General features: G+C 37.7%; 1 protein-coding gene across 9 annotated transcripts in view; it reads right to left on the minus strand.

Moving 5' to 3' along the window:
• The window catches only part of Prim2 (DNA primase subunit 2), a 240,738-nt gene that overhangs the window by 219,317 nt on the left and 2,676 nt on the right, over nucleotides 1-18,745 (minus strand). For all 9 annotated transcript variants that reach the window (XM_010617879.2, XM_033756654.1, XM_010617877.2 and 6 more), the window contains exons 3-5: nucleotides 17,834-17,937; nucleotides 17,295-17,374; nucleotides 15,939-16,059 (exon numbers count right to left, since the gene is read on the minus strand). In XM_010617879.2, coding sequence (XP_010616181.1) covers nucleotides 15,939-16,059; nucleotides 17,295-17,374; nucleotides 17,834-17,937 — 305 coding nt within the window. The remainder of the gene's footprint in view (nucleotides 1-15,938; nucleotides 16,060-17,294; nucleotides 17,375-17,833; nucleotides 17,938-18,745) is intronic.

An 18,745-nucleotide genomic window follows, 5' to 3' on the forward strand; every position in this document is an offset into this window, starting at 1 on the left:
TGCCTATAAGTGGCTAATTCACTTATTTACTCCTTCTTTCAAACTATATTAGGTACCTCCTATGGGTTAGAGACTGTGTTTGATACTGAACAACACAGTCAAGGTCCACTGCTGTCAAGTTCACTGCCAGAAGGGTAGCACTGACCCTCAAGTATAACAAGCCTAACAGAAGTTGTACAGAGTACTTACGAATACAAAGGACGAGTTTCAAAGCCAAACTTGGGAAATATCCCAGAAAGAAAATCTGTGTAAACTGAGATACAACTGATGAGCCAAACTTAGATGAAACAGAGGCAAGAGCAAAGTCAAGGGAGAAAAATGTGTTTCAAACTAAAAAAGCTCATTATGGTTGGTTCAGAGAGTTGACAAATAATGGTTAAGGAATGAGGCTAGGCAGTAATAAGAATGAAAGCTCAAAGTAACTTATGAATTTTAAACATTAATATTATACTAATAGAAAATCAATAAAATGTTGGGAAGGGGCTACAGAATACACATACACAGTCCTATTGCTTCAGAGTAAAGAATGGGTTGGGTAAGAAATCATGGCAATCCAAGCTAGGATAGTAACAGTGAAGCTGAAAGCAAGTGGACAGATCCTAGAGTCATGTGTGAGTAGAACTGACCCTCAACTATCACTAATCTTAACTTGCCTAAGAACCAGCAGCACTCTAGCCTGGGCATGGTGGTTACACCTGTAATCTCAGCACTCCGGAGGCTGAGGCAGAAGGATCGCCTCAAACTCAAGGCCAGCCTGGGCTACACAGTGAGTTCAAAGCCAGCCTGAACATAGGGAGACCCTGTCTCAAAAAATAAACAAAAAAGAATCAACAGCACTCTATGATCCCTCATCCCATTCCATAGCACATTGTTTTAATGTAACAGCTGGAAAATAACTGAACCTAAATGAACTTCCCCTTTTACTCTTAAAAATCAAAGCAAAAAGTGCTCCTGATCAGGCTCTCCCAATTGTCCAGCTGTCAATCTAGCACTTATCTATCCATCTGCCTAACCTCCTCACACTACACAGAAGGAAGCATGAGCTTATTCATTTTAATAAGACTCAAGAAATAGGTATTGTACGTAGTAGCATTTCTGGGGGCAAGGGTACCGGGGATTGAACTCGGGTCCTTGTGCTTGCAAGGTAGGCCACCGAACCGCTGAGCTAAATCCCCGGCCCTGTAGCATCTTTTATAATTCTAGTTTTATATAAAAACTGGAAGGACACCAAGTAATAATAGTTAACATTTAGTGTGTGCTTACCATTTGTCAGGCACTATTCTAAATTCTTTATAAAATATATTACCAAGTTAATATATTTAAGTATAACTAACTAAGTTCACACATTTAAGTTAGTGTTCCAAGGCCTCCCAACTTTATAAGATGGTACTATTACATTCTGTATTTTGCAGATGAGGAAACTAAATTAGAGAAAAAAAAATAGAAAGTGGCAGTGCTGTATTTGACCCTAGGTAATACACCACCAGTGCCTATGCTCTTTATCCCAGGCAATACAAACTTTGGATTATCCACTATTAGTGCACCATCTCACCCTACTACCCTCAATCCTGGTGCAGGATTCGTATGTCTATACCTCAGATTCCCTAACACCCTAATCTCCAAAGCAGAACCCCAAACGTTTTCTATTTCTGGGCTATTTGTATTTGACTCAGATCAGAGGTGAATTCGTTTCTGCCTTTGTTTCCCTAATCATAACCTTAATCTGCCACAGACAGTGAACAGTCTATAAATTACTTTGTGTCTTTGCTCTAAGACAAAGGCAAGCCAGGAAGAATATACACAAAAACAAAAGTTGGGGGCATAGACCCAAAATTTTGCTCAATAAACTACCACACCCTCTCCCCTTCCTTGAATTAAGACTGATTGATACCGACTATTTTCCACAGGTTTTCTTAGCTTTGTAAAAGGAAGATTTAGTCACCTGGAAGGTGCAGGAACCAGCCTACAAGTTTATTCCCAACTGGAAGGCTAATAAGGATGAAAGACAAAAAACAAAGGAAGTTTTCCAAGTGTGCTTACCCCAAACACACACACCCCACAGAACTCTCTGTTGTTGGAAGAGGGAACTTCCCTAGTCAGGTCCTTTTTGGGGCACCACTTGTAAGAGACTAGCCTGTTAAGAATGATTAACCAGGGCCGGGGATTTAGCTCAGCGGTTCGGTGGCCTGCCTTGCAAGCGCAAGGACCCAAGTTCAATTCCCAGAACCAAAAAAAAAAAAGAATGATTAACCATAGGAGGTGAATGGAGACTAAAGACACAGATACAGAGGTAGTTTAGAATGAGAGCACCAGGGAGCTCTTGCCTGCAGTGGACAAAGAACCCTGAGCAATTGGCTCACCTTGCTTTTAGTTAGACAGGAGAGCAGGCAATCCGGTGCAGAGAAGATTCATCTGCCTCTTGTTACCTATGAGCGTGTACCCAGGTAAACACCCAGCTCTCCACTCTGCTGACTCTTTCCTGGAAACTGCAACATGCTCACATCCTGCACGTTGCCAAAGGAGCCACAGCTTGCTGTTTTTCTCTGTTGTGCTTGCAGAGAAGGTCAATTAAGCCTCAATATTCATTGTCTGGTCTCCTATAGGAAGGGGAGCCTGGCAACTAATAATTTTGCCCCTTTCTATGCATGGTTTGAATGCACATGCACAGACTGTTTCTGCTCTCTTGTGCAGAACAGAAACCAACCAAGAAAAAAGTCAAAGACCCACAGGATTAATAAAGTTGACTAGATAACCTAAAGAGCTTTGTTTGGTTGTTTTTTGTTTTTTGTTTTTTGTTTGTTTTAAGGCAAAAACGTTCAACTCTTAAACTTTGGGACTATTGAAATTCATAATGACACTGTATATACCTAGTCTTTGGTGCACAGCATTCTTTAATTGCTTTGTATGTGTTACACTGAAAGTATATAGATAACTACTGGTGTATGTTATCCCTTAAGTTTATATCTTAATTAGTTTGACAAGTTGATTTTAAATAATGAAAACTATCTTGGAAAGGTCCATTTAGACCTGTGCAGATAATCAGCATCTGCCTCTAATCAAACTGAGATGATAAGCAAATTAAACCCTTTAATTAGCATTTTGCATAATTTAGGCCAATTATGCATCTTAGGTTTAAGAAGGTGAAACAGAGTTAATTTATCAGTTAGAATCCTTTAAGCCTTTATTATCTAATTTTACCACATATATAGTAAAAATAAAGAAATTAAACTCCACTTCATTTGCTAAAACCTAGCATTCTGCAACATTTAGGCTAACTCTGTCACTTTGGGCAAATTAATACAAAACCCAGAACAGAAGAAAAATGTTTTATTTCAGTTTTTATCAACTCCCCAGAGGTCAACTTCCCACCAAATAACATTTTTTAGAAAAAAGAAATGAGAGGGCTAGAAAGAGGGAAAAGGAGCTTCTTTCCACTTTTGCCACTCCATGCTGCATGCCTGGATTATCCACCAGGCAACCAACCATACAGCTTTAAAGAGAAGCACTCACAAAAAGGTAAGTAGCCTGTCACTTCTCTCTGTTAGACAAAGAGAGAAAGCAGCAGAAGACAAGAAAGTGGCAACGCTGCCATTACAACACACCTAGCTAATGGATTACTTTCTCTACAGGAATTACCTTCTTTCATGCAGAGTGACACTGACTTTTTTAAAGATGTATTTCCTCTCTTAGTCCTGAAACTTCTCTGGGACATGATAAACAAAAGTCAGATAATAAATAGCAAGACCTTAGGGATAGTGAAAGAAGTATGCATCATTTCTAATATATGTTAAACCCCAGTTTCTAATAAAGACATGGTCCTGGAGACAGCCCATCTGTTCTAGAATCCAACCTCTTATAACAAAAATGAGGCAGAAGCTGGGTGTGGTGGCGCACGCCTTTAATCCCAGCACTCGGGAGCCTGAGACAGGAGGACTGCAAGATCAGCCTGCGCTACATAGTGAGTTCCAGGTCAGTCTCAACTGCATAGTGAGACCCTGTCAAAAAAAAAAAAAAATGAGGCAGCAAAATTCAAAAATAAACTTTTCTCATGATTACAGGCAACAACCTACTAAAAATTTCATATGAATCGTATCTCTGTCCTGCTATAAATTCTACCCAAGCTATGGCTATTTCACATGTATACATGCACATATGCACCCATGTCAGAGTGGTAAGAAGAGAAGGAAAATCATGCCAGCATATATTAAAAAAGGGGAAAGACGATGAATTCTAATCCATCTTAAATAATATGCAAAAACTAAATGGAAGCCAGGACAATCAGGATAAAACAAGAAAGCTATACTTTCTAAATCCAAATTCTAATCTACTTGTATGAAAATCCTGTAACATCCCTGTCAACCTGTCTAGAGTGCCCCAACAATACTCCAGTATACACTAATCAACCAAACAGTTCCAAAATTGTTTAAGGACTTACTCAAGTAGCAATATTTTTAATATAATTTACAGTACTTTGTATCTATAGGCACTCAGAAAATATTAGTTGGTTCACTGACAGGAAAAATCCACATGGGTCTCCATTAGACAAGAAATCAATGATCTATGCTGGAGTTACTATAGCTTTGCTGTAACACATACTCAACCAAAATACTAATTTCTCTTAAGCCTTAAAATAGCAACAAGACAACTAAACTACAAGTGTAAAAAGTTAAAGTTCTAGGTATATATGTGCTTAACACCACTATTTAACAAATCTCTCTAACCTTTATTACAAAGCAAAAGGAAGAAACAAACACTGCAAAGCATAAACCCGCTCCCCTTCTATACTGAATAGACTACTGGAAGTTAAGTCACAGTGCTTTGGCTCCCCCAAATGACAAAGCATAAAAACCTTGCGATGAAAAAAAGAACTGATGCCAAATACCACTTGTTGCTCATAGTCATCATTACAAAGATATCCACCAAGTATTAGATTCAGATTTAATATCATCACCACTCATCTGTCCAATTTTCAATCCAATCAAAGAAAAACATATTCAACCAAGAATTAATCTCAAAGTCCCAAAAGGAGAAGGCATTATATAAAAACTAGAAGACAAAAGTAAAGGTGAAGGTGTCGTAATAAAGTCTGCATCAAGAGGTATTAAATGGGGCTGGGGATTTAGCTCAGGGGCTCCACACCTGCCTCGCAAGTGCAAGGTCCTGAGTTTCATCCCTGGTACCAGGGGAAAAGAAAAAAAAAAAAAAGAGGTATTAAATGTTAAAAGTGAGGGCTTTATATAAAAATACCTAAAAGTGAAATACACATTTGTCAAAAAAATTAGTTCTAAGGTTACAACAGGCCAGATACTTAAAAACCAAAAGTTCTAATTTATAAAATAAAAATACCACTGCTAATTAGATTACTTAATTTTAAACATTCAATACAACAACAAAAAATTCAATACAACTTCTAGAGTTAGAAATATGAGAATTGGTCAGTTTTTATGGCATAACCAAAGTGCATAACAAATAAGATATGTAAACTTAGTGATTAACTGCTACTGTGCCCGCCAAGCACCCATAATTTCCACAGGAAATTTTACTTAGCTTCACAACAATCCAATGAGGGAGCTACTAGAATTTCCTCATTTTATGGCAGAAGAAAATGGCTTCAAAAGGTTAATTTAAAAAAAAAAAAAAAAGGTTAGGTAACATACCCAGAGGGGTGAGAAATGAGAAATTAATTTTCCCAGTTTTTCTCACTCATATTCTCTCCTTTAGTAATCTCCTTTTTCATAGCTTCAAGTACTATTTTATGTGGTACTTTGATTATATATTACAACCAGGACCTCCTGAACTGAGCCTAATATTCTGAACAGTCCACTGCCTATCTCTGCTGGCCTACCAACTCACACACACTCTTTCCACAACTGAATGTACTACCCTCCCCCAAACACATTCCTACCTTTGCACTCCCGATCAGTACCAACATCACACTAGTCTTGTCCTCTGTAAGAAACAGATGAAGTCACCCTCGCCTCACATTTCACCAGTCACCACATGAGGCTACTCCCATGTCTAGTTTTTTCACATCTGCCCACTTCTTTCCATCCCCACAGCCACTGCTAGAATTCAGATCTTTATGCAGTCCTTCATTTGGTCATCCACTCAACAAATAATTCTCCTTACTTTTAACACAGACACTGGCAATATTCTTCTAAGAGAATTCTGTCCCGAGCATCAACATTCTACTGCTTTGCAATTTTAAGTCTCAACTTACATCTCAACTCTGTACTTCCTTACTCAGCTGCTGAAATTCTCTTCATCACAGTGGGCTACACCATCTCACTCTACTCCTCAAAATCCTTCCTCTCCTTCTGTCTCCCTAACCTCAGTTTCCACTGTTCTCAATAAGGTCATGATAAGCTTCCTCGTCATAAAAATGTAAAACCACAAGAAAGATTAACATGGAAAACACATGAATGCACTTCCTTTAAATGAAAAAAAGGAAAGACAGCATTAAAATAATTAAAGTCTGTGATACCTAGGGGACCCTAGAGAGGTAGGGGTTACACTATATTTGGGGAAGAGTGAGATGACGGAACTACATCTGTGTTCAAACTGGAAAGGAGAGAAAAAACCACCCTGCACTCAGGAAGAACAGGAAAAAAAGGAAGGAATCAAGGTTTATCCATCACCAGCTGGTAAAGAGCTCCAGCAGCCAGTGAGCCTTCTCAAAGAAGCAGGAGAAAGAGGTCACCCTACCCAGGGGTTTGAACCTTCTGGCCATGGACTGGTAATGGTCTGTGGCCTGTTAGGAACTAGGCAACAGATCAGGAGGTTAGCAGTGGACAAGGCGAGAAGCTTCCTCTGTGTCAGCCACACCCACCCCTCACATCAGAGCCTGAGCACCGCCTCCTGTCAGATCAGCAGGGCAGATTCTCATAAGAGCAAGAACCCTACTATTACTTGTGTATGAGAGCGATCTAGGTTACAAGCTCCTTATGAGAATCTAGTGGACTAAAGGTACAAATAAAGCAATAATAATAAAAATAAAGTACATAATAAATGTAATGCACTTGAACCATCCCCAAACCATCCACCGCCCTATCCCTGGAAAAACTGTCTTTCACCAGACCAATCCCTGGTGCTGCAAAAGTTGGGGTCCACATCCATCTCAACCCAAGCCATCTGTAACTAGACTGCAGGTTTATCTCCAGAGCTGCACATTGACAAACAAATTTCATAAGTCGCCCAGTCCAAAGGCAAATTTCTCTCAATGGTTCATTACAGTCTTGTATGTTACACTATCATCACCATCAACTTAAAAGAAAACAAAATTAATCTTGATATTCTCTTCATGATCAGAACTCTTGAAGACTGGTTAAGCCGTAACTATACATGGATGATTTTTAGAAATCTATACAAATGACCCAAGGCCAGAAACCTGACATGTGGATGACACTATCCCAGGAAAAAGGGATTCACTACACACACACTCTGGAACTGGGTATCTCTCCAAAGGACCTGTGAACAGACCGCCAGTCCTAATACTTCCCATCCGCCCTATTGCCACTGGGACCCTAGGACACTCTGCATTTGCAATAGACAAAGAGCTGTGAACTCTGTTTAAGAAGGGACTACAAAGAAGCAGGACTGCCATGCTGGCTGTGGCTCTTCTCTTCACCCACTATGTTCACAAGTTCTTTTTGGACGCTGAAAGTATGCAATATTCAGGATTTAAGAAGATTATTTTTTCACAAGAAATAGGAAAACATCCAAATCTAACTTTAGTTATTAAAAAATGTGTCAGAAATGACAGCTACTCAAGTATTAGTGAGATAGACATGATTTTTTTTGAGTGGTGGAAATGTTAAAAAAAAGCAAACAAATAGAATTGTGACCCAAAACTAATGTGAGTCTTCCAAAGAGAAAAATAAAAAAAGTCAATGCTGGTAACAGTAGAAGAAAGAAATTAACAGAATAATACTTGGGGATCCACAAAGCTTAGATGGAACAACTGGTTCATAATCCTACCAAACTCAATGCTGCTCTTTAAATATTTTAAAACGTAAAATGTTACAATACCTACTTTAATATCTCAAAATAAAATTCAGGGGAAATCTACTAACATATAATTTTAAAGCAATAGAACTCCATAAAAAAAGAAAAGTAATTTAAAACAAAACAATTTTGGCAAACAAAACGGATCAGGCACAGTGCACTAGAGAATGTGATCAAGTAGTTAGATAGTGTATCCATTAGTAAGAGAGGCTACCAAAGCAAAATGGTATAGTGTGTGGGGCCTAGTACCACATCAGTGATGTACTTTTCCAAAAAAGTGAATAATTCACAGAAATATTCAAAACCAAACAGTTAACTTCTACCAGTTCAGTGTAGTTGCATTCCAAAAACAATTAAGGTACAGTAATAACATGGGGGGAAAGCATTTATGCTAATTGATAAAAGTGTTTGATTCAAGATTCAGATCACTGGGAATAGTCTGGTTTTAGGGGATTTGTTTGGCCACATAAATATAAAAAGTCAAGAAGGATATGGGAAATCCATTGTTGTACACGGCTATCCAGTGCATGGTAGGCACTCCAGCATCCCTGTCTCCTAAATGCCTGCCAAACACTGTTACAACCACCAGAAATAACACAAAAATGTCTAGAATACCTATACTCCCTTTGATAGAGAACCCTGGGCTGAACCAATAAGTCATCTTCCTGAAAGGTCCAGCTTGAAACAATCAGTGGGCCTCCCCTTGATCATATCACTCCTTCTTTTGAGTTAAAAAGAAAACCTACTAAGTCTATAACTTATGTTTTCGTGACCAGGTAAATTAAACTACTCCCATCTCAAATTTAATCCTCAGGTTTGTGTCAGACACAAACCTTAATACTTAGGTTTTAGTTTACACTGATCTTGGAATATTACATGAGCCAACTGCTGATTGTGAACTAAGTCATACAATACGATGTAAAAAAGGTTTTAAAAGGGTAAACAGTACCAGAGGAAAAACGCAAAAGGGGTATGGAAAAGGTATGGGCTAGACAATGACTCCCTCAACAACTAAGCTGTATAAATATTCTTTGCCTAGACAGCATATATAGCATACTGCGGAAACTACTTGATATATTTAATATATCTAGTTTCTACTTCTGCCAAGAACAGTCAGTTAAAATGTCTTAGTAAATTTACAGTTAATGCTTTATTTAATATCCTACATTAATGTAAATCTCTGAACTCACACCTATGTTTCCTTTTGATTAGCCTGGTCACCACAGAAGTCAGCATCTATTCTACTTTATTTCAGTGCTACTTAAGGACTGGCTGTGAAGAATCTGCTCATGTATTTAGTAATATACACTTTGATTTACACATCTCAAAGTATCTAGAAGTCTTAGGGGCTGGGGATTCAGCTGCTTCGCAAGCGCAAGGACCCACATTCAATCCCCAGTACCAAAAAAAAAAAAAAAAAGTATCTAGAAGTCTTGAATGTATAATTGTGTCCATGACCATGAATTTTTATATTAATCCATAGCCACTTCTTCCTTGTATTTCTCCAGTGACTTAGAAAAGCAAAACAAAATGTGGTGAATAAAGGGGTTTGATAACTGTGTCTGATAAAGAGGAAAAACAATCCAGAAGTCTGATTCGTGGGAAATCCTTCCATGTCTGTGGTCAGTTTCTTCACAGAGATGTTGCAAGGATTCCATGTAAAGCATTTGGCAAAGTACCTGGCACTCGAAAAATACACAACAAATATTAGCTGATTAGCTTCTTTTCTGTCTCCTTACTCTCTGGGTAGATCCAGTCCTTAACCTTTATTCAGTCATTAATAAATAACCCTTCCTTGAGAAATGAAGACCCCCATGTCAAGTTTGAGAGCAGTCCTCTGGGTTTTCTCATATTCATACAGCAGCTTTACTCCTTGGATTAACTAAAACTAACTGAAATTGCACAGCTATTAAGCCCCAATGGAGATTACAGAAAGATCCTCTTGCCCCAAAGCTTCATGGAACAACAGAATGGGGACTGCATACTTTGACCAGAAGTGAACAAGAAACAAAGCAGATATCAATAGCTGGGGGACAGCACCGGCACATGTATTTCAAAGTCAGGAAATCAACAACCCATAGCAGGGTAAGAATAAATGGAGGCAAGTCTAGAAAAGAGATATTAATTGTCCTAATCTTTTTTTTTTCTTTTGGTTTTTTGAGACAGGGTCTCACTATGTAGTTGAGACTGACCTGGAACTCGCTATGTAGACCAGGCTGGTTCTGAACTCACAGCGATCCTCCTGCCTCAGCCTTCCCTGGGATTATAGGCATGCACCACCACACCCAGCAATTGCTCTAATCTTTATATGCCTCCAGAGTGGTGGGGAGTAGCAGAATGGTTATATTCACAGGGCCTGGGCTAAGTGAACAACTCCAACTACTTCCTCCTCTCTTTGTAACTCAGATTTAGCCATTCGATGACTTAGAATGCAAATCTATTATTTTTTACAACTCCATTATCCCTCCAAAGCCCTAATTCTTATTCTCATCCCAAAGATCCAAGATTAGGCAAACTGACCTAGACTTCAAACTAATCCATGAGAGAAGACTTCAAATAAAAAAGATTAAGTTTGCAGGGAAATTGAAGGAACACAAAAACTGGGAAGATTATAGAATGAAAAAATAACACACATGCAAAAGCTCAGTATCTTTTTCCACAATATTTTCAGAAAACATGAGTAAAATCTACAATGTAAATGTTAAATTACAGAGAATATTTAATAGTAGAAATGATATTAGCAAAATCAATTGCATTCTTTTAGGATCTAAAATTTATATATACATATGTAGAGTGGTACCTCGGTTCACAAATGCTTTTGTTTGCCAAACAATTTGTTTAACAAACAGAAGTGTTTGGCAAAATTTTGTTATCGTTTGCTAAGTCTGTATCAGGTGACAAACACAATCACAGCCACCTTTCCTACACAAACACAAACACAGCAACCTTTTCCAAAATTGAAGAACAAATTAAATCTGTGAACCATGGTACCACATATGTACATATGTATAACATTATAAAACATCTTTATGCCTGGGATACTTCAACTAATTTGAAGTCATACTTTTTACCAAGGGCAAAGTCACAGGCATAAAGAATAATCAAACAATGAGAATGTAAGGAATTCTATATTCTAAAGCTACACAAAAACTTTAGAAAAGAGAAATGACTCTCACAAGTTATTTTGAAAATGTTTGCATATGTTAATTTTAGCCTTCAAGTGTAATACAGCCTGAAGTTTTATATTTGCCATAGTGTCTCTAAGTTTAAACTATCTTATAATAAGCAGAATCTAATTTTGTAGCTTGATGAGGAAAATTCAAATTCTGTGAACTCTAAAAAATTGTCATTAAAGACCATCTGCCATGGTGTTTTACAATGATACACATAAATAAGTTAGGCCTCAATTAAGTGAAAATTCAACAATTATGTTCCCTATTCTTCAAATAGAAAATTTACCAACATTTTACAATAGCTGCCCAACAAACATACAAAAAAATAATACAAGGTTGGATTCCATAATTATTTGATGTCAAACCACTATGAGAACAAAAGTATTGGGTTTGCAGAGTTTATAGAAGGAAGCACTATGTGAATACCTGAGCTACTATTCTTCAGAAAGAAGTCAAAAGTATACAGTTGTAGGAGAAACTCATAAAGGGTTTTGTCTAAATCACAAATTTTTCTACTTGTATACAGAACAAATTGAAGCTGAGCTCGTTTCGTATATATATCAGCAGCAGCAAAATATCCTTAGGTGAAATTTGCAAACAATTACCATACGCTTTATAATTTTCCATCAACTAACAGCCTATCATGTTTCGCGGCCATAATCCCTATTTTTCCTGTGTATTTAGAGTTGAGCTCAACTTTCTACCCTATTACAAAACCTTATTACAGTAGGCCCCACTTGGGTAAAGTCTTCCCTATTGTCTCTGACAAGTATTATGAGTAACTCTTTTTTAACATTCATCTAGCTATTAATCTTTCCCCAGTTCTTTCAGCTTGAAATTTCCAGAAGAGCACTGAAAGCATATATCTCGCCGCCCACTTCCCTCTTTACCAAAATCCACCTTGAACTTTTAAATTCAAGCCCAGCTTGGGCAACAGCAACAACAACAAAAATGCCAGGAATGGTGGCACACATCTATAATCCCAATACTAAGGAGGCTGAAGCAGGAAGATCACTGTGAGTTCAAGGCCAGCCTGTGCTATATAGTGAGTTTAAGGCTATCCTAGACTACACAGAAAAATCCTGTCTCAAAAACAAAAATCTTTTTAAATAACAGATGAATATGTATCTCTGCGTGAAAGGCCCGGGTCCAACCCCTGGCACTGAGAAAAAAAGATACACATCATCTCCTCCTCTCTTTTGTACTAACGGCAAATTGCTATAAAGCACAGTTGCTCCTCTCGTCTCTTCTCTGCATTTGCCCACATACCCTTCTGTTCTTCAGCCATGTTAAAACAGCATAAGGCCCTTACCAGATGTGGCTGCCTAATCTTGAACTTCCTAGCCTCCAGAACTGTGAAATAAATAAGCACCTTTTCTTTACTAGCTACCTAGAGTCAGGTATTCTGTCACAGCCGCAGAAAAGGACTAAGACATACTACCTAAAATCCAGTAAGTTAGCCTACACTGTTTGTGGAATCCTGACAGAAGTCATTAAGACTTCTGCATAAGAGACAAAGAAGTTCAGTACTCTTGTACTAAAGCAGAAGAACCAGTACATTTGGGCTGTTCTCTCTTCAGCACCCACTAGAGGTAACAATTCAGCCCAGAGGAATGCGGAATGCTCTCTGTGTGATGAGTTTGACTACATCTCGAGATATTGGGGGGGGGGGTTGAACTTGGGACTTTGCGCTTGTGAGGCAGGAGGTGGCACCAGTGAGCTAAATCTCCAGTCCTCAATACCTTTTACAGCAAGCCATATGCCAAAAGAAAGACATTACCCTATCCTTTAAAGGTACTTGATAAAAACAGTTGTGAGAAACAACCTGGGTGAAGAGTGGTTAAGGTCACACATTCTTGAGAGACCCAGAAAGAGGTACAGGAACACAGTAGAACCATGGAGGAGTCTTTCCCAGTGTTGACAAGTGCAGAGGAAGGAACCAACTTGACAACACAACACTGAAGCCTGAACTGATAGCCACTAGTAATAAAACATTCCAAAAGTTCAATTATAGTCCCTATAAATAAATCTCTAATTATTAAAACCATTGAGACTTCCGGTCAACCAAGAAAATAAACATTTATTTCCATTACCTCTAAAACTCAATAAAATACAAAAGAACATAAACACCAAGGACATACACAACAGTGGAAGAAAGAAGTTAGAGATGAAAGTGTGATAACTGATTCAGAAAAGAAGAAATTACATCTAAATCCTTGAAGAAAATGCTACTGTGAAGGAGAGCTGACAGGACCTCAAAGAGCACCAGTAAAAGCCAAATCAGAAGTATCAAATATACAAGATGAAAGAAGTGAGTTAAAGAAGGCAAAACAATAAGGGGTTAAATAAAAACTACTACAGGAAAAGTAAACGGTGAATTTCTGGCTGTCCAATATAAAAATCTACACGTTAAGACATGGGTCACAGGTCACTGTGAAAGGAGACTGGAGGCTTCCTCTCTGAAATCTTGAGTTTAGCAGGGATCATCCAACAACCAAAAATATTTTTAAGTGGCTAGGTAAGGCTGAATAAGTGCCTTACACAGCCATGCATACACACAACCCTCAATCTTCTAATCTACCTTTTATCATCTCATAATCAAATAGCTAAGGATCATTAGACACTTGAGGAAAACACTGAACATGAAAGACTGTTTAATACAGGTATACTAAATAAATGAATGAGAGGTAAATAAATGAAAAAAGGAGCTGAAAAATAATCTAAAAGAAAACAGGCCAGGCATGGTGGCACATACTTGTAATCCCAGTACTCTGGGAGGCTGGGCAATTTAGCAAGACTCTGTCTCAAAGTAATAAATTTTTAAAAACTGGGATGTAGCTCAGTGTGAAGGTCCTGGGTTCAATCTATAGTACTTGGCAGGGAGGGGGGATATATGACACAGGGGAGAAAAAAACATAGAAATAAATATGTAGAAAAAAAGGAAAAACAGCTGAAGAAATCCCCCGGAAAACAAAACAAAAAGATAAAGACCAGATTATTGGGACAGAAGAAAAATTAAGCAAACCAATCCAGAAGGACCAAATCCCAACTAACAAGAGACTAGAAAGAGAGAACATGGAAAACAGAGAATTATCAAAGCAGTAATAGAAGAACTCAAACCGCCATGTTTCCATCCCAATAAATAAATGTAAGAAATGACTGCCAAGAATTGGGAGAAACAGGGAGTGACTACTAATGCATTTCACTTTTAAGGTAATGAAAATATTCCAAAAAAAGGAAGTGGTGAGGGCCAGGGATTTAGCTCAGTGGCACCACACCCGCTTCGCAAGCCTAAGGTCCTGAGTTCGATCCCCAGTACCAAGAAGAAAAAAAAAGAAAGTGGTGATACTTATACAAATCTAACTATACTAAACAACTGACTACATTTTAGAAGCATGAATTTCAAATTGCGTGAATTCCATCTTAATATATTATAAAAAAGTATTCACGGCAATGTGTTAAGATACTCTAGGATACAGAAGGGACCTTCTCAAGGACAGTTTTTTTCTATGACCCAATAAAAATCAGTAATTTCAACAACAGTAAAAAATAAACTGTTTTTGGTTTTGATTTGTTTGTTTGGTTGGTTGGTTTTTTGAGACAAGGTTTCACTATGTAGTTGAGACTGACCTGGAACTCACTATGTAACCCAGGCTGGTCTCAAACTCACAGTGATCCTCCTGCCTCAGCCTCCTGAGGGCTGGGATTACAGGTGTGCGCCACCACGCCTGGCTTCAAAACAAACTATTTCTAATATGAAAGTATAAGTTAAATGGAATTGATTCTAACAACAACGGACTTCACAAAAGATCCAAGTGAAATGGGATTACATGTGCGCCACCACGCCTGGCTTCAAAACAAACTATTTCTAATATGAAAGTATAAGTTAAATGGAATTGATTCTAACAACAACGGACTTCACAAAAGATCCAAGTGAAAATGCAGTGGGTTTGGGTCAGAGGGCCTTGTGCCCAACACCTGTCCCTACCTGCCTCCGTAGATGTTATTTAGAAAGCTCAAGAGACACTTACAGGAAGGAAATGGGACAACAAAAGAAAGTAACTCCCTGACATACTTCATACAACACCTCTTATCACCATAGTGTTGCTCCCGCTGCAGATGATATGCTGCCAGAACGATGTTTTTCACCAACTCCAACTTCTAATTTGTATTTGGCCTCAATCCACCCACTTAAATACCAGAGTCCCACCAGTCCCACTAGCACTTGACTGCTCTGATTCTTCCAAAACAGAACTTTTCTACTTTTCCTTTACAATGCACATCTACCGAAAACACAGACTTCATTCCCACTCACCAGCCATGCTAAACAGTCCAGACATTTCTTCGTTTTCATACCATTATTATATGTAAATCATTCAGATTTGCCTGCAAAAAGTATTTGTTGAAACTGTCAATCAGGGAACAGGGGTTTAGCTGAGTGATTCCGCCACCTGCCTTGCAAGTGCAAGGTCCTTAGTTCGATCCCCAGTACCACAAAAAAAAAAAAAAAAAAAAAAAAAACTATTCAGTCAGATTTCAGATTTTTACTCACAAATGACTATTAACAGAACGTGTTAACCCCTCTAAACTTTATTACTATAAATAAATATCACTTAAACACAAAGTTATTAGATACTCTTTCAGATAGAAACTGAAGAGAATGTAAAGAAAATGAACTCCACACATTAGTACCAGCACCTAACACAAAATGGAAAGATAAAAGGTGAAAGCAACTAGAAATTATGACAAAAATACACTTACAGCCTCAAACTGCAAATGGCTATCCTTTAAGAAATTTTGAATTTTGTCCTTTGGTAAAATAGTGAATCGAAATCGGAGGAGATCCATTTCTTGTTGAATGAACCAGCGTCTAAGATCCTCACTGAAACGGAAAGAGGAAATTATGAGTATAAATTTAAAACTTCGCTGGTTATTAAATTCATGAATTTTTAATGAAATAATATTCAGACAAGCAGGATACCAACAGACAGCAGTTAAAAGCGGTCAGGTTCTCTACAGTGATAAAGAATACTGTACCAAAAACCACAATATTCTAAGGATGTGTCACCATATGTTCAAGGGGTGTTATGAACAGAAAAGTTCAAATACAGACTACTTTAGGCCCACCTGATTACTAAATAACATCAGTTCCTTGCATTTAATGTAATTGTCAAAAATACCTTTGGACTGAGGTAGTTTCATCAATGGCAAGTAAACACCAAATTTTTTAAAGCTAACTTTATCTCTAAATAGAAGATGATCAGTTAAATTTTAAAAAATAAAATTATAAACCTAACAGGTTATAATTTCACAAAAATTAGTATGTATAAGTATACTTTAATATCTCAAAGCTAACAAAATATATTACTGTATAAGGCATTAATATATAATGCCAATAATGGGTATTATTGTCATAAAAAATTACTTTACTGCACTCAAAATATGATTTTTTTTAGGTGACTTTCAGAGATTATCAGCAATTTATCTACTATACGTTACATCAAATACATATGCTTCTTTATATAAGACCAAAGTTGATGAATATTTCTCAGTTTTTACTTTGGAATAGTAAGGAACTCAAGATTCTCACTTTGTAAACCTACTAATAAAAAGAAACAGCTCTGTATTATTTGGCCAAAATTAAATAAAGGTGAAAAAAAAACTCAAGTTTTAAAAAAAAAAGCAAGTAACTCCTTTTTCCTCTGGGTGGCACTATTGACTTACGAGAAACCAAGCACCACCAGAAACTAAATCTAACAGACCCATTCATCTCAAAATCCAAAAATTTGTATCAAATTCAAATATGTGTTTAATTCTCATAAATATTACTTTTGTTTTTGGAAAAACATAAAAGTACTTTTTCCTAAGGATACCCTTCTCATTTTAAATCCCACATGAAGTCGCTCCAATAGTTAAGTGTCTTGTTAGGCAAAATTTCATTTTTCCGTATTTCTTAGTACACAAACTTGTTTCAAACACTTCACTACAACAATGTCCAACCCCATCACACACTGGTTCCCAAGTTTTCCTATGTTCAGTGTGTCAACTTCCCATTTACCTAACAATTTACAGTCCAAGACATCAAATTTGACTGTGAGAGTATAAATGCATACTCACGACTGACAATAAGCAAGGCGCAAAATAAAATGAGAAATATGATCCTTTCTTCGTGGTTCATACTCATCTTCTAAGTTTTCCTTAAAAATAATGACATGAATAAAATAAATGCACTAGAATAACAGGTACGAAGAAATTCTGCATAAATAAAAAGGTACAAAAATACATCTCTTAGTATGTGTTCCAAGGCAATAGCCATTTTACTAAAGCTTCAATCAGGTGAAACTAAGAACTGAAATGATCTCATCAAAGCCTCTACCTGGACCTATTTTCCTCGTATCGATCCCTCTTTCTTAACTTCCTTCCTTGTATAGCCTCCACCCAGGTACTTACCACTTCAATCATTTCGTAGATCAACCTTCAACTCTGCCACATTCCAATCTTCTGCGTCCATATCAATTACTCTAGTTATGGTAGGTACCTTCATGCAGTCTATGCTACCTGAGTCTTCATAAAAGCCGTGCGCCTAATACAAGACCTTTCCCACAACTTTCCTATGCAAATACATACAAACTGAACGCATTTTTCCTTTTACTTACTCTGAAGGAAAACTTGAGCTTTCGAATTTCAGACTCCAGTTTACTCTGATATTGCTCAGTTCCTTTCACATAGCGCACACCAAGATTTTCAACTGTTTTTAGCACTAAAAAAAGAGAAAAGTATAAATGCAAGGTAACTTTAGAAAATTAAATCCAAAACAAAACCTCCAGCAATTCTTTAATTACTTGTTTTTAGAATATAACAGCTTTAGTTTTACTCTCTGCAAGTATATTACATAAAGTACGAATGTTTGGAAGAGAATAATCTCCATCTAGATGCAGAAAATATTCGTGTCCCATAGCATAATCTCACACCAGGGAATCTTAACCAGGCAAGAGGGAAGGACAGTGGATAAGCTTTCTTGCAGTGAGCCGCAGCTGTCAACTATTTCAGCGAGGGAGAAAAAACTACACCCTTTCCATTCTTCATGTGGAACTGCCTGTTCGGCAGTCAGCTTCATTTCCTCAGCACAGAATCATGAAAATCAGGCCTTTGTTTTCTGGTGAGCCAGAAAAGGAGAAGATGCAACAGTGAAGAAGCAGAGCCATCACTATCACCCAGGGGAACGGTTCTGAAAAGACACCAACTGCGGTTCAAAGATCTCTAAAGTTCCTCGTCAATACTGCTTTGGATGACTCTCTGTCTGTCTCCTTCCCCCCGCCCCCACCCTTTGTATTAGCAATTGAACCCAGGGCCTGTGCTCTGAGCTCCATCCCCAGCCCTTTTTTCATTTTTTATTCTGAGACATGAGTAAAGGGTCTCACTAAGTTGCTAAGATGCCCAGACTGGGGCTCAAACGTGTTATCCTCCAGCCTCAGTTTCCCAAAGTGGTAGGATTATAGGCCTGAGTCACCAGGCCCAGCTGGATGAATTCCTCTTTTGATTTTTTTTTTTTTTTTTTTTTTTTTTTC

This window comes from Fukomys damarensis, unplaced genomic scaffold, assembly GCF_012274545.1.
Source record: "Fukomys damarensis isolate Sample0158 unplaced genomic scaffold, DMR_v1.0_HiC HiC_scaffold_27, whole genome shotgun sequence".
Taxonomy (NCBI): domain Eukaryota; kingdom Metazoa; phylum Chordata; class Mammalia; order Rodentia; family Bathyergidae; genus Fukomys; species Fukomys damarensis.